Source organism: Mauremys mutica, chromosome 5 (genome assembly GCF_020497125.1).
Source record: "Mauremys mutica isolate MM-2020 ecotype Southern chromosome 5, ASM2049712v1, whole genome shotgun sequence".
NCBI lineage: Eukaryota > Metazoa > Chordata > Testudines > Geoemydidae > Mauremys > Mauremys mutica.
Window position 1 is genome coordinate 35,266,167 of NC_059076.1, and position 20,883 is coordinate 35,287,049.

Consider the following 20,883-nt stretch of genomic DNA (forward strand, 5'->3'; position numbering starts at 1 on the left):
GAGACATCCAGATCCCATGGTGATGAGGGCCATATAAGAGAGACAGTGCTTTTTTTTCTCCTATCATTTGTTTGAGGCTAGTGCTTGCAAGCCCAGGCAATTGCTAAGACAAGAGAGAGGTTAAATGTTGTTTGTTTTTTTACTAGAGGAGTGAGGGCAAATGGAAGTAGGGAGGCTTTAAGATGCTATTCTGAACTAAGATGATATCCTAAACTCTGCAAGATTGAAAGTGACTGAAGCTGTGTTTTTTCAGGAGCTAAATAACTCCATAGGACCATGGCTTTCACTCTTGTAGAGCTGAGCAGGCATTCCCATCCCCTTCACATTAGCTGGCTGACTGGGGGTGGGGAAGAGAAAAAGGTGGACAGACCTGCTATGTTCAGCCTCGCAGCAGTGCCGACAAGGATTATATGGCAAATTTACAGAGGGAAGTGATGCAGGCATTTGGACAGCTCATATAACCATGTTGTGTCTGGGCCCTGTATGATGCTTCAGTAGTTTTGGGTGTCTACTGAGCTGGAGTAATTTTCAAAAGTGCTGTAGGTGCTAAGGCGCCCAAGTCTCATTGAGTTTCAGTGAGACTAAGGGCTGGTCTATGCTGCAGAGTTAGGCATGCTTATTTACATCGCTCAGTGCTGGGGAAAATGCCATGCCCTGTGCAATGTAATTAAACCAGTTTAAGCCCCAATGTAGACAACTTTAGGTTGATGGAAGAATGCTTCCATCGACCTACCTACTGGCTCTCAGAGAAGTGGATGAAAGAACTGCTTCGTTCGCTGTAGTAAGTGTTTACAACACTTAGTCTTGTAGTGTAGACGTACCCTATTTCGAATCAACTTAATTCGAATTTGTGGAATCGACCTTATGAAGTCGAAGTTGTGTATCCACACTAAATACACTAGTTCGACTGTGTAAGTCCACAGTAACGGGGCCAGTGTCGACTTTGGAAGCGGTGCACTGTGGGAAGCTATCCCACAGTTCCCGCACTCCCCGCTGCCCATTGGAATCCTGGGATTTCCCCCCAATGCATGCTGGGGGGAAAAATGTGTCGAGGGTGGTTTTGGGTAACTGTCATCATTGAACCGTCAATCACGCCCTCCCTCCCTCCCTCCCTGAAAGCGCGTGCGGGCAATCTGTTCGTGCACTTTTCTGCTCAGTGACAGCGCGGGCGCCACAGCACTTTGAGCACGGATCCCGCTGCAGTTATGGCCGTTGTCAACTCCTCGCACCTTATTGTCCACCTCTTCCACAGTCAGCTGCTGAGAAATAGGGCTACTTTTCAATGGTGCTGCGAGCACTGGTGGACCATGGGGGACGTTTTACCAACATCTACGTCGGGTGGCCAGGCAAAGTTCATGACGTGCGTGTTTTCAGGAACTCTGGTCTGTTTAGACGCCTCCAGGAAGGTAGTTTCTTCCAGGACCACAAAATAAGTCTTGGGGATGTGCAGATGCCTATAGTGATCGTCGGGAACCCAGCCTACCCGCTAATGCCCTGGCTCGTGAAGCCCTATGCAGGCGCCTTGCACAGCGACAAGGAACTCTTCAAGTACCAGCGAGCAGTGAGCAGCGTGACCTGTGACTGTTCAGTTTCTTTACAGAGAAGCTGAAGCTGCCCCTGTTTCTTTACCAAGTGACTGTTGACTAGCATCTGCAGTTACATACCCCGCCCACCCCGCTTCCCCAACTTCCAACACACGTTTAAAAATAAAATACATGTTCCACTGTAACTTTACAAAGATTTCTTTATTGATGACTTTGCATTACAGGGTTGAAACTGGGACACGGACTGTGCTGGGTAGGGTGTGTAGTGATGTAAAGACCGCCTGTAAACTCGAGGAATGACAGGCTCCTGCTCCCAGAGCGGTCTGCAGTGCCGGACTGGATGTTTCAACGGAGCCTGCCATCCCTCCTTTTTGGGACTCTGTGTGCGTGGGCTATGTGGCCTTTTGGCGGGGGAGGATGGATACAGATTCCTCTGCTGCGTGGCTCTGTGGTCCAGGACAGGGACCGTTGCATGAGATCTGTAACCGCCCTCCCCCGCTACAAAGCCACGTACCCCCCCACCCACCCAGAACCTGCAAACCACCTCCCATACCGACCAGGGTGCGTACTGATTGCAGTGTGTGTGTGACCTGCTGCTGATCCTGCCCCCATGTCTGTACCCTGGTAAAGGTGATTGTCCTGTCAAATTACCAACCCCCTTCCCCCCCTTCAAACACAGTCTCCTCTAAAAGAACATGACGGATACAGTAATTAACAGAAAAGTATTTTTTATTATCAACTAGACAGTTAGGGGATGAAACTGGGATGGGGGCTTGGGTGAGGCGGGAAGGAAAGGACTTTTCAAAATTTAGGGTATGAGAGCTTTTGGGTACTTGAGCACTCTGCTGGGGTGCAGTGACAGTTTACACGGCCTCTGGCGCCCCTCCTTCTGGTTATTTTGGGTGAGGGGGGTATGGGACTTTGTGGCGGGGGAGGGCGTTGCAGATACACTGCAGGGGGGCTCTGTCCTCCTGCCGGAGGTCCTGCAGAACATGCACAAGGCGCAGGAGCATGTCCGTTTGCTCTCTCATTAGTCCAAGCAGCGTTTGAGTCGCCTGCTTGTCTTCCTCACGCTACCTCTCCTCCCGTTCGCTGTGTGAGCGCTGGTACAGAGAGAGGGTCTCCCTCCACTGGCTCTGCTGGTCCGCGTCGTCTCGGGAGCACCCCATAAGTTCAGCGAACATCTCGTCCTGTGTCTTTTTATTTCACCGCCTAATCTTTGCCAGCCTCTGTGAGGGGGATGCTGTGGCAGGTCTGGAGACAGTCCAAGCTGTGTGATGGGGAAAAAGGGAGTGAATTCCTTGCCAAGATAAATTTTTGCGAAGAATGAACACAGTCTAATCTGTCTCTGTGAATTCTGGGTTGAGATCCCAGTGCCTGATGGGGCAAAAACCATTTTCGCGGGTGGTTCTGGGTAAATGTCGTCAGTCATCCCTTCCTCCGGGAAAGCTACAGCAGACAATCATTTCAAGCCCGTTTTCCCTGGGTTGCCCTGGCAGACGCCACAGCGTGGAAACCATGGAGCCTGTTTTGCCTTTTGTGCCTGTCACCGTATGTGTACTAGATGCCGCTGACAGAGGCGGTCCAGCAGCGCTACACAGCAGCATGCTTTTGCTTTTGCATGACAGCAGAGATGGTTACCAGCCATATTGTACCATCTACCACACCATAAATTGGTAATAAGATGGGCATGGTTACCAGTCCTTTTGCACTGCACCATTTGCTGCTGTCATAAGTGCCCCTGGCTGCTCTTAGCCAGGGGCGCAAAAGCCAAAATTGGGAATGACTCCCTGAGTCAATCCCTCCTTTTTGGTATCTAAAAATAGAATCAGTCCTGCCTAGAATATGGGCAAGTATACTAGAGAACCACTGTATCAGAGAACCAGAGAGCACAGCTGCTCTGTGTCAGATCCTGCATAGATTATGAGCTGTATGCTATTCACAGGGGGTGCTCCTGCAACAACCCCACCTGTTCATTCCATTCTTCCCCAGCCTTCCTGGGCTACTATAGCATTGTCCCCCCACTTGTGTGATGAAGTAATAAAAAATGCAGGAATAAGACACAGTGACTTGTTAGTGAGAAATGAGTGGAAGGCAGCCTCCAGCTGCTATGATAGTTCAGATAGGACATTAAGTGTGGAGGAGAGGAGCCCAGCATCCTGCTGCTAGTCCAGGGGCAATTGAATCTTTTCTTTACACATGAAGGGTGGGTGCTGATGAAGCTCAGCCCCCTGTTGCTATGATGACGATGGTTATCAGCCATATTGTACCATCTACCAGGAAAAATTAGGGCCAGGCGCCCTTGATCGACCTAACGGATGGTAGTCTGCATGGTTACCAGTCCTTTTGCACTGCCCCATGTGCCAATAGGCTGATGATGACGACGGATACCAGTCGTATTGTACCATCAGCCATCCATAGCGTGGGGGGAGCAAGGATGTTGGTGTTGAGTGCTGCACCATCGCGTCTATCTGCAGCATTCAGTAAAGATAGGGTGACATGTAAAAGAGTCAAGAGAGGATTGTTTTCCCTTTCACTTCTGGGGGTGGTTGGGGGGCTGCGTAAATTGCCGAGCTATGCCCTGACCCACCGCGGACACTGTTTTTGACCCTAGAAGCATTTGGAGCTCAGCCAAGAATGCAAATCCTTTTCAGAGACAGCAGGAACTGTGGGATACCTTGCGTCCTCAGTCCCCCCTCCCTCCATGAGCGTCCATTTGATTCTTTGGCTTTCCGTTACGCTTGTCACGCAGCAGCATGCTGAGTCTCTGCTATGCCGTCTGTCCGGAGATTTTTTAAAAATACTTTTGACCAGGCGTAACATTACAGTAATTCCCCTAATTAGATGCAGGAGTCTCCGAGCGAGATCACCCTGAGGACGGTCACTGAAGGAGATAGAGAGCACATGCTGCGTGAAAGCCAGCACAAACCAGGGCCCTACGCAGCCGTGCTCGGGGAGGCAATGCTCCCTGAGTACCTCATGAAAGCCTGGCGCGGAAAAGTGTGCTACCACGGAGCACCCAATAAGGCAGCTCTCCCCAGGAACCTCCTGCGGAGGCTTTTCGATTACCTCCAGGAGAGCTTCGTGGAGATCTCCCAGGAGGATTTCTGTTCTATCCCCATATATAGAAAGACCTCCTTTTCACATACTTCAGATTCCTGTTATATTAAGAATAAAAGTTTACATGGTTAAAGCACTTACCGACTGCTCCTTCCCCTGATTCAGGATCTGGGTTAATGGCCGGGGAGGGTTGGTAGGGGATCTCCGTGACGGTGATGAAGAGATCCTGGCTGTCGGGGAAACCAGCGTTGTAAGCGCTGTCGCCTGCCTCGTCCTCCACAAACCCTTCCTCATCTTCCCCGTCCGCGAACATCGCCGAGGAACTGGCCGTCGACACTGTCCCATCGTCAGAGTCCATGGTCACTGGTGGGGCAGTGGTGGCAGGCTCCGTAGCGTCCGTTTGCCGCTTTGATTTTTTGGTAGCCTTGTCTGGGGTCCTTGATTTTCACGCGGCGCTGCCTTGCATCCCGGCTGTATCCTCTGTCTCTCATGGCTTTGGAGACCTTCTCGTAGGTCTTTGCATTCCGTTATTTGGAGCGCAGCTCCGAAAGCACAGACTCCTCGCCCCTCACTCCTCTGCTGGAGAGCTCTGCATCGCTGCCGGTGCTGCTGAGCTCGCCCCGATGTCCAACCACGAAATGAGATTCTAACTGTCCAGACAGGAAAAGGAATTCAAATTTTCCCGGGACTTTTCCTGTGTGGCTGGTCAGAGCATCCGAGCTCGGACTGCTGTCCAGAGCATCAACAGAGTGGTGCAGTGTGGGATAGCTCCCGGAGCTAGTAAGTTCGATTTGCATCCATACCTAGCCTAATTCAACATAGCCATGTCGAATTTAGCGCTACTCCCCTCGTCGGGGTGGAGTACCGAATTTGAACTAAAGAGCCCTCTAGGTCGAATTAAATGGCTTCCTGGTGTGGACGGGTGCACGGTTAATTCGAATTAACGCTGCTAAATTCGAATTAAAGTCCTAGTGTAGACCAGGCCTCAGAGGCCTCAGGGCATGGCTACACTTGCAGATGTAGAGCTCTGTGAGTGAAACCCGCCTTCATAGAGCGCAGTAGGGAAAGCGCTGCAGTCTCTCCACACCCACAGCTGCAAGCGCACTGGTGTGGCCATGTTTGCGGCACTTGCAGCGGCATTGGGAGTGGTGCATTATGGGCAGCTATCCCAGCATGCAAGTGACTGCAACGTGCTTTTCAAATGGGGGTGGAGTGTGACAGGGAGTGTGTTGTGTGTATGTGTGGGGAGAGAGAGAGGTTTTGGGGGGCTGAGAGCATGTCAGCATGTTATCTTGTAAGTTCAGACAGCAGCAACCCCCCGCCTCTCTCTCTCTCTCTCTCTCTCTCACACACACAGCATTCCACACTAATGGCTTGCATGCTGGCTGTCTGAAACGGAGCTTTGAAAGGTCATTTTCGCATTCCTACAGGAGTTCAAAACGACGACAAGAGTGGCCACTTGACTTAAGTGGGATGTTTCCGGAGGCCGATCAGAGCACAGTAACCCAGCACCTCGTTCACACTGACACCTGTGCATTGTAGCCAAGGCGCAGCAAACGTTATTCCTCTCACCGAGGTGGAGTACCAGCAGTGCTGTAGCTGCGGAATCAGAGCGCTCTACGTGCCTTGCCAGTGTGGATGGGGAATGAGCTATGGTGCCCGGGGCTCCTTTATTGCGCTGTAACTCGCAAGTGTAGCCAAGCCCTAAGTGTCTAAGTGATTTTTGAACATGGGACTTAGTCCCTCTTGTAAATTTTACCCCAGTTTATTTTTTAAAAAGGCTTAATTTTAAAAGCTAATGTGGGATTAGGGACAGGGATTACGTACATAGTTTGGACTGGTGTTGTTTATAATAACTGAGAGCAGTAGAACTACTTAATATTTAAAAGTTACTAACAGCACCTAAATGTTTCAGCATTTGTATAAAATAAACTACAAGCTTTTATAGTAATGTCAAACTAATGACGTGAATATATTGTTACTTGAAGATGTCAGAGTATAGTGATATCATGTGCCATGTGGTCCTAAATCAGCAATGTTAGCAATGGCAAGAAAGTTAAATCATTGAGTCTACCCACTTGTAACATGGGATAGTGCATGGGGAGACTATCCGTATATTATACTGATAAGGTACTGTCACTGCTAGTGCATTGAATAAATATGCAGGCACGGCCAGTAGATTAACCTACTATTTAAGGGTCCTTGCAATAGATACAGTAGCAATTAATATTGAGTATTATATCCAACCAAACATTGGGCAAGTCAAGAGGAGTCTTCATGGAAAGGGTAATGTAAAGAGTAAAAACTACAAATGTGGGGCTAGGAACTAGAGAATTAAGCAACTGAAAAATGTTTTCTTTAGTTGTGTGAAAGGGAACCAGCAACAGACAGCAAAACAGACATTTCTGTTGAAATGTGACAACAGAACTCCCCTTTGTATGGTGAAGCACTCTCAGAAAAAGAGGTGCTTAGGAAGCTGAGTTTTAAATCCTTTTACAAAGGGAATGCAAGCCAACCACCTGGGGTCTCAGAGAGCTTGGCATTGCGGAGGGGAAAACAGACTTAAATGGGTTCTGTGCTTTTCCTTTTGTCAAATGATCAAAGCAGAATTGTCTAGCATGGTGTGTTACCATTTCTTTGCATTGCCGGATAGCTGATCTCACCTACCTTTCTGCAGGAAAACTTGAGCATTTTTGCTGAAGTTTTGTAGAATTTCCCCACAAGAGTACATTCTACTTCAGTGAACTACTGCATGCAGAAACCAAGATGGTACAGCACTATGGTCCTGTGCTAACCCTAACCTTTAATGTAACATTTTATCATACTTACCCACTGATAACTGACTCAGTTAACATTAATACAACCAAGACATTTGGAGAAACCTTCCAAATGAATTGTAATCATAACAGTGCACTAGGTGGGTGCAAAATCTGCTTGCTAGCCAAAAATATGCTATGATGGTAACGATGAAAAGGCAGCTGATTTGTTTAACAATCAAAAGAAACCACAGCAATCTTTGGAAAAATTAATAATTCTGTCTTAACACAGAACTCTGTGAGATCCTCTTAGCCATAGGAAGCCCATAAATACAGCTACCAGAGCAGGCTGTTTGTCCTCTCTCTAAAATGTGCATGAAGCTAGTGCATCTACATATGCAAGGATAATTTTGTTCTCAAGTGTTCTGCTGATGAACTAGGATGCTTCTTTATCCCACTCCGTTGGCCCTGATAATGGTTTTTGGTGCTCCCAATAGAAAATGGTAAACTTAAAATGTTAAACACTTATTTTAAAAGTGTGGGGGGAAACTTCAATTTGTTTAAACTAAACATTGCACTTTTCTCAGTAGCCTGCTATCGTTCTGCTATGAGCAGACACTTTCCTGGAGGTTAAGGCACCAGACAGAGACTGAGACTCTGGAAAGCTGGGTTCAGTTCCTGCCTGTGCCACAGACTTCCTATGTGACCTTGGCCAAGTCCCTTAATTTCTGTGCCTCAATTCCCCATCTCAAAACAGAGGTAATATTTCCTTTCTCCTACCCTTTGTCTTGCCTATGTGGACTGTAAGCTATTTGGGTTAGTGACTTTCTTCGTATTTTTTGTATATAAAGCTCATAGCAGGGCACAACATTGACCCTGATCTCTGCTGGGGCCTCTTGATGCTACTCTAATGCAAAAAATTCTTGAATGGTTAAACTTGTAATCTTTAAAGAGAGAGAGAAGCCCATTTTACCGGAGTGATAAGAACTCTGGTCTTGAAAAATGAAAGGAGATAATGAACTGTTAATCTGTTTTGTCTGGTTTGTCAATTATCACATACTTTGTTTGATTTTTATATAGTGATTATTGGTATAGTCCTGTTTTGTTACTGATATACAACATGAGTAATGTGAAGACCAAGGGGACAGCACCAAATTGTTCTCTGCTTGCATCCTAATAGAATATAGGTTTCCACATGTAAAATGCCCTTTCTCTCTCTATCCATCTTGTCTTTTTAATTGACTTATTGCCATTTCCCCCCTATTCAACTGTCTAGCTCTTTAGAACTGAGCTACAACAGACTGTAGGTGTTTTTGGGTCTCAGGCTTACACCAAGCTATAAATCTGGGGCATTATTGACCTTCAAATGCCCTTTCAGCTACAGTGGAGGCATGAGGAATACTATGGAGCTTTTTCTTCCTCCCTCCCTCATCCCCACCCCAGCTATGGGTTTAATAGAGCAATATACCCCAAACTCCAATGCCCGCTCACAAAACATATTTCATAGCACTCTCATGGAGTGATTTTACAGCTTCAATATAACAGAGCTCCAGTACAGTATGCTTTGGAGAAACTTTCATCATCTCACTGGTGCATATTTTGAAGATCAAGTTTTCTGTTTCCCACGCCATGTTGACAGTTTTCATAGCTGATTTATTCTTGTCTTTTTGGAATGTGTGTTTAATTGCTGTTGCTCCACAAATTGTAAATGTAAGTGGAGATGTTAATCCTTGTGCAGATCCTTCATGAAATTCCCTGCTGTACCAACCAATCCATATAGCTGCTCCCCAAAACAAAAATAGTTTAAATGTTACCAGGCTAAGGAGGAAATAAACTAAGGGGACCCACTCTCTTTTGTTGTTGTTGGCCACTTCTGAAAGGCTGTGGGTAACCTTTATTCTTGTAAAAGGTACTCCATCACATAAGTGCTACAGTCTGAAACACAACTGGCAGGAAAATAATAGTAAATAACTTGTGGAAGCATATATTGTAATATAACTTGGCTCAGTCAAAGCTAATTCCATCCTGTAGATATAATTTTCAGACGTGCCTAAGTCCTATTTTCAAAAGTGATTTAAGTACTTAGGAGCCTAAATTCCCTTAATTTAAATGAGATTTAAGTTTCTAAGTGCCTAAGTCTTTTTTGGAAATCAGACTTAGGTGCCCTTGAAGTGTCCACCCAACATCAACATTACTCTGATGGTAAAGGTGTCTTTCTCTCCCTTTCCTCATCCCATTTTATTCCTGCCCAATTTCCCATTCTACAGAGTAATGAGCCCAAGAACTCCTAACTCATCCAGGAGTCCTCCTTAGCAGTCCTCCTTGATTTGTGTTGTTTAAGATATTTGTTTTTCTCAAGTAGCACCTTTTTCATCTGGAAGCAAATTACCTTTACCAATATGTGTTATTTCAAAAGAATGCTGGGTCTTACTGAATCATAGTTTCAGTAATCAGAGGGGTAGCCGTGTTAGTCTGGTTCTGTAGAAGCAGCAAAGAATCCTGTGGCACCTTATAGACTAACAGACGTTTTGCTGCATGAGTTTTCGTGGGTGAATACCCAGTTCTTCGGATGCAAGTGCAAATTCACCCACGAAAGCTCATGCTGCAAAACGTCTGTTAGTCTATAAGGTGCCACAGGATTCTTTGCTGCTTCTACAGTTTCAGTAATGATATTGGACAAGGCTTGCTTTTCTTGCTAGTTACATCCTCCATTGCTAATACGCTAAGCAAACATTATTGGATGAGATCAGTAGCAGGTTTAAATCGGAATAGTTTCATTTGTCAGTTTAGCTAAACTTATTTATGCCAGCTGCTAAGAATCTGGCTCACTGGAAAGCCATGCATTATAAAAGCCATGCATTATAAAAGAAAATGTTTGCTGGAGTAAAAAAGAAAAGTGAGGAAGAGGAGGAATAACTCCTTGACCAAACCAAAATTTAATTTTATGAAAATGTGTGTAAATCTTTTTTAGATATTAAAACTTCTTCCTGTTTCTTAAAAAATTAAAACTTTTTAATGCAGCAGTGGACCCCTAGGTGACTTTATAATAGTCCCTATAATTCTCTCATCAGAGGCTCTTAGCCATCTGACACATCTTGCTCGAAGTCTTCAGGTCTGTGCTCCACTTGGCTGCTCCTTAGGGGTGCTGTTGTTCAAACAGGGCCAGGAAGAGGTCAAATAGACCATGCCTTTATTGAGATGCACTTAAATAGCATATCTGAGTCTCTTTAAGTCCAAAGGCTGGTACCCTCTTCTGATCCCTTCTGGGAACTTGAGCCTCTGTTCAAATTCCCACCCCATTCCCTGCCTCTAAACAGCTAAGTGTTGACATATAAATTGTACGCAAGCTTCAGAATTAACACCCCACAGAGTTAGAATGTGGGGAGTCCATTCCCCTACAGCTGACTTAATCTGTAAACGCTGCACTGTCTTATTCACAGTAGGAAATTAACCAGTAGTTTGCAGGAGGAGGCACCCAGTAGAAAACAGCTGCTTGTGTAGATAGGACAAAACTCTTTCCAACACAGTTATTGAGAGGCTGTTAGACACCAGAGTCCTATCTATGCTGGGGAAGAAACTTGATAAATGTTCCCTATTTTTCGGTCTAATTCAGAGCACAGCTTTTCTCCGTTCCAGTACCCTCCCTTTAAAAAAATAGTTCAGTTAAGTTTTCTTATCTGATGTGTGTTATATGTTCTGTGTAGTTGAAGTACATTAATATTTATATATATAATATATATATATATAAATATTTCTCCTTTGTTTCCACAATCTGGGCATCAACACTACTGAGAGCAGGAAGATCATTCTAGGCTTTACTGTTCTCCACCAGACTACAATTCAGATCAAAAAGTTGTGCTGCTAACAGCTTGTATGGTATGCATTGTGAAAGGGGACTGTGGAATGCTTTCTGTACCTTGCTAACCTCCAGCTCATTACTAAGCATGGTTTAGCACTTAAAGCTAAACTCTGCCCTCTGATGCACACACTTGGTTCTCATTTGTTTCAGTCTGAACCATGTGCATGTGAGGTCAGTATTTGGCTTTTATTTCAAACAGACCAGGGAAGAATGAGTAACAAATACATGTTGCAAATTGAACAAATGAAGTAAGTAAAATTGCTGTATTTAATTTAACAATAAATCACTTTTGCTTAGGAACACTTGGTGGATTTTCTGACACTGTGTCTTTGTTTTCGACTGTGTTTAACTCTGATGAAGAGAAAGTAGTTTATCTGGTTAGAACTCTTGGGATTTTTCCTTCTTGTCACCCACTCTGACTGGATTACTATTGCCTTTGGTGTTTAAAATGCTGTAGGATGTTGATCTTGAGTAGTTAGATGATGATAGATAATCCTGATTGCTCTCAATTTTCCATGTCTCCTGCTGAATTTTATCTTTAGGAATTATAGCTGTAGGAAGATATGTGGTGGACCAGGATGAAACTATCTATCTTGAGCATGTGCGGACATACACACGTACCCCTTATTTATCTTAAGAATATATTATGTATATTTTATAGGGTGTATGTATTTTCAGGATTTTCTGGTACTCTTCATTAGCAGCATGTCTGAAACCACAGTTGTGTTCTCAAATATCACACTCCAAGGTGGGGTTTTATGAAAGTAGTATAAAGTCATTATCAAAAAAAAAGAGGAGGTAAGATCGGTCTCGGCTATAACTTCCATCTTTTAAATTTACAGTCTCTTTTTATTTACATTTTTAGCCATGAAGACTTTGAGTTTATATCAGGAACCCGCATGCGCAAGTTGGCTCGGGAAGGACAAAACCCTCCTGAAGGTTTCATGGCTCCCAAAGCCTGGACTGTGCTGACAGAGTACTACAAATCCTTGGAGAAGGCTTAGGCCTCTTATTAACTGCAGATCAATCTTTGACGCTTGATTTATTACCAAGCAGGGGACCACACAGTCACCGTTCATGCTGCTTTGTTGTGGTGTCTGTCAGGAAGTTCTTCCCTGGAAACAGACTCTTTCTCCCGAACTTAGCATCATTCGTTGCCTGTCTTATGGGTTCTATTATGTATTGGCACCTAACAAACTGCTGGTTTTAATGTCTTCTGTTTTATTGCAGTCAATACTCTTGCAGTAGGATTTTTAACTCTTGTCTTTTTTATATTATTTTTATGCCTCTGTCCTATGAACTCTGCAACTGTTATATTGATGCAAAAAAATTTTCATACACTATTTAAGCAGTCTGGTAGTTTTTGATTTCATTGTTTGCAGGATAAATGTAATGATTAGAACTATGGAAGTAAATGAAATATTTTAAAACTAAACTCAATACTTTTTCTGTCAACTAGTGATCACAGAAGCATTGTAACTTTAAGCTCTTGTTATATGTAATCTCAGAGAAAACTTCTTTATGCAGCTCAATTAAACTTTTTTGCTTTCTGTATTACATTTTGGTGTTTATTATTTTATTTTGTACTTCTCTTCTGCATTGGAGCAGCAAAGTGAGAGAAAATGCATAACTCATGAGTAGAAAAAAATACAGGCTTTACTATTAATTATATGTAATGCTTATCCCAGAGGTTTAGGGTGGTGGTTGGATTTCTTTTATTTGCTTGTTGCCAATGGTGTAATATGTACTTAGTGTGAATATTTTATCTAGTTGGATTTTAAGTGTTCCCAGTATTTGGTGCCAATTATTGTCTCATGACCCCAATACTTAAAAAAAAAAAAAAATTGTGGGAAATCATGCATCCATTTTTCTAGTTACTTCTATTTCTGCATATGTTCTTAGGCAGCGTTCATTCTCACCAAAAAAATCTTTGTCTTGGCTACTATTGCAATATAAATACATGTCTCATGAGAGAATTTAGCCCAACATTTGAACTCCCTATTTCCATCTTTTCAAGAGTTCTTGATGCAAAATAAAATCTAGCCTTTTTTTTCCCTAGAACTTCTTAGTTTATGTAAACGGTGAAGCCAACACACACTTCAAAGGTCCAGTAAAAATCTTCAACTAGTTTAATTCAGCAACCAAATCAATATTTATTGCAAAAATTACAAAAAGCAAATTCTCAGAAGAGTGAAATACAACTTTCTGGCTCTCAAGTCTTTTTCGGTATAAAATAAAACTGAGCGATTGGGATTCCATCAAGTTATCCCCATTTACGGAGAGCACAGTGCTATCGCAGAGAGCAAAGAGGGAACACTGATTGCACCTATGCACATCAACAGCTTCTAACCAATGTCTGAGTGAGGGGGAAAATTGTAAAAGCTTATCACTTTAACATTGCTGTACAGATTTTCTTCAAACTTTGCTTTCTTTTTAGATCTCGGCAAGATCTACAACACTTGAGAAGTATGAACAAAATTAGCTCAGCACTTTCTTTAAGTTGCACATGCAAAGTTTCCAGTTGTAACATCTGGGTGAGCTAATGTTAGCAGCAGCTGAAATGTGGATTACAATGAAAGTTGGAGCTTGGCCTCCAGTTGTCGCGTTTGCTAACTCCATTAGCTATAATGTCATATAATTACAATACTTTGACAGATAGTTGGTGTAGAGATGCAAACACAGAGGCATAAGAGCTCAGCTTAAGAATTGATACTGTAAAAATACAGTTTCCACTGTATGATGTAAAGGTCAGAAATCCAGTGTGAACAGGTAGGCAGGCTCAAGAATGTGCCCCCCCCCACGTCATTGAATGTAGAGACCAGAATATAAAAAGGGTAATGGGCAACTCTAGATTCCACACTTCGGCCGCTTTGAGGCTGAAACTCTGTTACATTGTTAGTTCTGGATGTGTCTCCTAACCAGCCTCTCTATTAACAAGCATTCAACTTTATTCTTGTTTTAAATAAGCAGCCCATACCATCCCCACTGTCCTTTGCAGGCTCATAAGGCTCAGCTAGGAGTGGAGAGACTGGTCTGTATGGGCAGCACTGGATCTTAGTGCAGCAGCTCTCTGCTCGCCATGTGCTTTGGCTGTACCTTAATCTTCTTTTTCTCCCTCTCCCAGTAATGAAACTGAGTGATTAATTCTGCTTCTCCTCTGTAGACAAACTGTCTCTTCAGAATGCTTTTTCTGTGTAAAGAGGCATACAACAGAAATGCTGCTCCTTGCCACAGACTCCTCTGTGGTGTCTCATTCATGCCTATATAGTGATTCAGAACCTTTTCTATAGCTGCTCTGCAGCTTAACTAGAGGAGCTTCTCAGTGTCCTTTACTGCCTGGCGCTGGCATCCTTTTCTTTACAGTGGGTGCTACCTACCAGGGGGCCATAACTTTGAGAGCCTTATGAAGAAACTAGCAATAAGTGCCTTACACAGGTAGTAGCAGGACTAATGAATTAGAGAGGTAAATTTATCCCAAACCTATCCACGTAGCTTTTGGCATTTGATGTAACTGAAGACTGGCCAAGGTGTTAAAGGCTAACAGGAACTATTTATCTCAGGAACAAGTGAAATTAACAACTTTTGGAAATACTGATGTAGCTCTGAATTGTAAAAAGATAAAGATGTATTTATTTAACGATAATAGAGCACCCATCCAAAGTTCTTCTTTTTGAAGATCATCTTCCTAAAGTATAACCGACCAGAGTTGATTCTGACTCAAAGAATTTGGATTAGACACAAATTTCAAGGTGACTTTTTTTTTTTTTCCCCTCTCGCTCTCTGGCTAAAATCCTTACAAATGGGCAGTGGCCTCCCCTTCTGATCTTACACAGGGGGACCATATGGCTGTTCTCCGATACTTTTTGCAGAGCCCTGGAACTCTTACTCACCACTATCAAATCATTCTGACATATTGAGTATAATGGCTTAAAAAAGTAATAAAACACCAAAAAACTAAGCCCCTTTCCTGCTGATTTTAAAACCCTGTATCAATGATGCAGGGACAAACTGGACCCAGCTTTCCAAAATGCAAGAGTTAATGAGGTGGATGGAGTTTACCAAGTCCTGGTCTTTGGGGCTGAATAAGTGTTACAAAATGATTACAGCTCCTCAGTGACATTATTTATTCCAGATGATGCCAATTCCAGCAACATGCATTGAGCAACTTGAAAAAATTGTATGAGTTTTCCTGTGGAGTCACCAGGAAGCATAGAATGGAGAACTCAGGCTGCCTATTTTAAGGTTACACCAAACTGCTTGTGAGTGTAAGTTGTGTGGCGTAATGTTCCAAATCAGATGCCCTGGTTTGTGATGGAAAAGCAGCTAACAAAGACTGAGGATACTGGTTCCTATCTATATATTTCAATAAGGGATCTAAACACTAACAACTCAGTAATATTCCAGACATGGAAAATGTGGAATAGGTTGCATAAACTATTAAGGCAAAAGCCTGGAGATAACCCAAACTTCTACATCTGGAATAATTCTTCAATAAAAATCAGCAAGAATCAAATATACTCAGTGTTTTGGATGGGGAATAAAAGGATTTGAGTGATCATAGATCTTAGAGTGGATCTTAATTGCTGTGGGGCCAGTCCTCCATGTGCTTTGTATCTGGACTTCAGTTTTGCCCTAATTCATTGCCTTCAGTGAGAGTTCCATGAGTGGAGCCCCTTGCAGGATCAGGCCCAATGACTATTAATGATCTACAAGAAAAATACACCTTGGGCCATAGTGTTTGTAACTCAGGAAATGCTAACCAGGAAGTCCTGGCCCTCCTATTCCTATTCCCGATGGAATGTGAATTAAGGTGCATCTACACTAACAACTGTACACATGTCCATGCTCATAGTTGTGCCATAACCCTTCTCTTTCCCACATCTAGATCCCCTGAAGCCTGTCTGAAGATGAATACAGGGCATGTAAGCCAACACACTTGAGTGTGGGTATATGCACATCTCGCACTAGCACAGTCACATATCCATCCTACGGGGCAGTAGGGATGAGGGCATGGGCCAATACCAGGTGCCAAATTTCAGTAGTTCTCCAGCCCCACTTCTACAATGCAATGATCCCTTGGTGGTCCAATCTATAAAGATCCCTGTCTGCCCCTTGTCACTGGGCGTAGCGAACTTGCTGACCAACTGAGAATGTGTTTTCCGCTGCACTCTTTTGATCAATACAGGTGAACATGGATCATGTTCTGAGAGCAGCTGCCTAGTCCACCAAGCACACATGGGTGTTGGTCAATGTGTGGTTGGAATACACTGTCCTCCATGATTTCTCCCAGAGCTGCAGGAACTTTCATCTATACTGGGAAAATTTACAGAGGCTGCAGGAGATGGGCATTTGTTGGACTCTGTCCCAGCGTCAGGAACACCTGAGGCACCTGTACTGGAGACCAAAACAGTCACTCCAGGAGGGATGATCATACGTGCCCATTCTATGATAAACTGGACTGGGTGAATCTAAGGTCCCCAGTGCAGAGCCTGGATTGGCTAATGACTCCCCCTACCTCGACCCTGACAGCCTCGTCATCTATCGGGATACCAATGAGGGCCAGGGTAAGGAGGCAGCAGGGACTGTGGAGGAAACCCCAGAAGTCCCACAGGAAGAAGAGATTGTCACTATGCACCTAGAGGAGACAGCTGAGCAAGCCCCCACTGATGAGCCTGGGGATGACTCTGAGCCAAGGCAGAAATAAGTACCGAAGGCTAGTAAGCTCTAATAGACCCACCCCTGCCTCTTCCCTGCCAATATCCCCTCATGCTCTGGGGCTACATGTCTGATTTTAAGCCCAGCCCCATCTCCACTCTACTTCAGAATGGTCCCCAAGCAAGACATGGCTGTAAATCAATGATTTTACTGAATTACCATGAAACACTATTATGTATTTGGCAGAACATGATTTTATATACATGCATCTTTCCTGCATAGGCTTCTCCTTTCCCAAAAGGTTCCTCAGTTCCTAATACACCTAAAACCCTGTTCCCTACACCATTGTCTGCCCCTTTCACTCCATTAAAACTCTGCAGTTCTGCCTGGTTAACTGACCCTGTGTGTGGAACTGGAAGCATTTCGGAAAATGCTACCATGAAGATCCTGGACTTTAATCTCTTACCTAATAGTGTAAATTTGGCTTTCAGGATCTTTCCCTATGTCTTTGGTACCTACATGTACCTTGACCACTCCTCTCCAGCACTGCACATAAGTCTGTCTAGATGTTTTGTGAGATCTGCACCCTTTGCACCCAGCCGACAATTTGCCATGCAGTTCTCCTGATTGTCACAAACCCATTACTATTGCCTGGCTCTTCCTAGTAACAGGTTCCCTCCTTAGGAGGAGTATCCTCAGTGTGAGAGGATACTATGTGACATCTTCTGGAAGGAGGGTCCCAACTATGGGATTGTTTCCTTCTGCTACAGCTTGATGTTATCTTTCTCTGAGACTTTCATCCTCTTTAACAGCATAGAGGCTGTCAGACTGGTGGTGGGACTGCTTTATTGTGTCCCTTAAAGTCTCCTTTGTGTACCTCTCTGTCTCTCTTAGCTCCTCCAGTTCAGCCACTCTGTCCTCAAGAGCCTGTACTGTCAGAGGGCCACGAGCTGCTTGTACTGCATGCACACCCATGCCACCTGTTCAGAATTGCAGAATGCAGATAATTGCACATGCTGCATTTAGTGCAGTGAAGTGGATAGCCCTCACTCTGCTGCTGGACTTCTGCCTGCTTTATTTGTACTCCTGCAGTTCTTTTGGGGGGCGGGGGTGGGTTTATTAACCTAAGTTTAGAGCATGTTTGTTAGGTGTATTTGCCTCTCACACTCCCTTGCAAAACTCCCCCGTTTGCTGCTCCTGGCTTTTTAAACTCCTGTTCTACTGAGTTACCCCCGCACCAGTCAAGGGATTGCAGGACGTAGGGTGACCAGACAGCAAATGTGAAAAACCGGGATGGGGTGGGAGGTAATAGGAGCCTATATAAGAAAAAGACCCCAAAATCGGGACTGTCCCTACAAAATCTGGACATCTGATCACCCTAGCAGGATGGCAGACTAGAGTCTCATTAGTAAGCTCTCAGCCTAGCCTTGCTGGCCCTTTGGCTCTGCACACAGCCCCCAGAAGAGACTGCACTGTAGTTTGCACGCAGCAAACAAACAAATTAACAAACTCACTCTCCCCAAGGGTCACGTAGTCTCTCCTCCTTCACCTGGAGAACTCCCTCACAAAACTCCCCTTTTTGCTGCTCCTGTTGGTTAGCTCCTGACCTGAAGCTATAAAACAAATTATTAGTGAACTATCATTGTGCCCTTGTGTCTGTGCCTTTCTTGGCCAGCGTGCTGTCAGCGATAGTCCTGGGGCCAAGCAGCCCAAGGGAAGGGATGGGTTTGGAAAATGCCTGGTTGGGGATAGGATAGTTGTCGAAAACGTACGGTTGTCCACAGTTACAGTTGTCTTTTTGTCTCCTTTGACGATTACAAAAAAGTTTGAATGATTTACCTGAATTAACCCTTTCTCCTCACCCTGGCTTACTGTCCTCTTACAAATGAAAGTTGTGTGAAACTGGGGGGCCTGAGGGGGTGAAGGGTTGGTTAGATATGGGAAGGGAAAGGGAATCCTTTGGTTGTCCAAGGAATATCACAGCAGTCCTATCTCCCTTTGAAGATTGATAGAGTTTTTTAACCATTCCCAGGCCGTGGTGTCTGGCATCTCCCTGCTCCTAGCCATGTTGAGAAGCCAGGAGAGGTGTGGGCTGGGTGCAGTATCCGCTTCAGCGGTTGCGAAAACACAATGCAGTGTTCCTTTGCAGTGGACTGGTGAGTAGCTTGCAGTGTTGATCACGAAGTTCAGGGAACAAAATAAAGTGGTGGTGTGTCTCTTTCCTTCCCTGCCCCTTTCACTGCTGTTTGCTGGACACAGGGGCCGGATTTTTCTGGTGATGCAGGGGCAGCTGGGGATGGGTGAATGTTCTTAGTGGTTTGCTTCTCTCCTTCTATGGAAACTCCATCTGCTTGCATAGAATATAATCAATTTCCTGTCAAATTGCCTCCCACACCCATAAGCATATTTCAGCAAATTTCTGGGGTAGCAGAAATTCCAGCTGGTTCTTGAGGTTCAGCAGCAGTGCAAATGTGGTTCACCTTCATAGCTGACCAAAACCCTCCATTCAGCAATATGTAGAGGGTTAATCATTAACAGAAACATCTCTCTGGCATTGATTGATGAATCATCTCCGTGGGACTGAAAAGCCACATCTCTCTCTCTCGTTCTGGTACCTTGAAAACTAGTGTGTTCTCCAAATGCTGGCCAGCCTTTAAAGAAGAAATTGGCAATTGGTAATATAGCCCCTTGAAGGACCTGAACTCCATCCCAACTGCCCACTTGAGACACTAACAATTATTTTTTAAAAGCATTGCTATATGTATCTTACCATTATTAGCCTCTGCTCCTTGGGGACTGCAAAAGTTGTCTGAGAAGCAAGGATAGTTTAACAGTTGCATTCCTGAAATGCTAAAAAGTATTGATATTGTGGTCTTCAACAGCAAAGTTATGTGCTGGGGGCCGGGGGGTGGTTAGCTTTGTCCAAAATAATTTAAAATAAATTGCTATCCTTGTCTTGTAGGACTTTGAGCTGCAGAGAGGGAAACCATTCCAAGGCAGATGGAGAAGGACCTCGGAGGACTTGCTCATTGATATGGAGACGAGGAACCAGGAGCAGTTTCAGTTCCTCAGAGCACAGGAGGATCAGTTTCTTTAATAGGAAGAGGTACTGATGAACCAGTTCCTGGAGCACGATGCACGCCACAGGGAATGAGTGCTTGCCCCCCCAAAATGGGAGCATGCCCTGGTGGTCACTCATACAACTGGTAGCTGAAAGAATTCGGGGCCTGCCTGCTGCCATGGGCACTGCTCCTCTGTGGGAACTGGCACCACCACCATCTCCAGCTGCAGTCTAATAAGGTGCTTCTGTGGTGGAGGACCCAACCCCCCTGAGTGACTAGGAGGAGCCTGCATGACTCTTGATACAAACACCCCTCCATCAGCACCTGAAAGCCCTCATAAAGCTGGCAGCATCCGGTCAGGCACAGTAGCTGTCAGCTCCATCCCATCCCAGCACCTGCATGCAGCAGCTCCCTCCACAGCGGGACAAACTGCTCGGGCAATCCCGTTCCTCCCTGGGCCCTGCTTCCGGGCTGCAGCTGCTCCTCACCTTCTCCTCGCAGTCAGAGGTGGCTCTGGGCACCTCGCTCAGGCCTCATCCTGCAAGAACCCAAGGTTCCTGGTTGCAGTTGACTGCAGTTCCGAGCTCCAGGTAGTAGTCAGCCCTATGCTTGCATTGCTCAGTCTGCAATGCTCAGAGCTAAACAGCAAGGATGGTGGCTTTCTACTTGCAGATGAGAGAGAGGAGAGAGCACGCACACGCTCTCCCTACCTATTCTCACACACCCTGGGTCTGCTCTTTCAAGTGCTAAGTGCAGAACTGCATATGCGATAATAATAATACAAAAAGCACCTGCAATATTTCAATTGCAATTATCATGGACAAGCATGCAGCTTGATTATTTGAACATACAACTACCATAATTGTGAGTGTGCCTTTTTTGCGCACACAATTGAGCCAAAAATCATGTGTGTGTGTGTGTGTGTGTGTGTATGTAATGCCTCTGTC

At 44.7% G+C, this 20,883-nt stretch overlaps 1 protein-coding gene across 3 annotated transcripts in view; it reads left to right on the forward strand.

The window, feature by feature from the left end:
• The window catches only part of PAPSS1 (3'-phosphoadenosine 5'-phosphosulfate synthase 1), a 76,412-nt gene extending 63,643 nt beyond the window's left edge, over positions 1-12,769 (forward strand). For all 3 annotated transcript variants that reach the window (XM_045019551.1, XM_045019550.1, XM_045019552.1), the window contains exon 12: positions 12,085-12,769. In XM_045019551.1, the coding sequence (XP_044875486.1) occupies positions 12,085-12,223 (139 nt within the window). In that variant the 3' untranslated portion in view covers positions 12,224-12,769. The remainder of the gene's footprint in view (positions 1-12,084) is intronic.
• Positions 12,770-20,883: the final 8,114 nt, after the last annotated feature.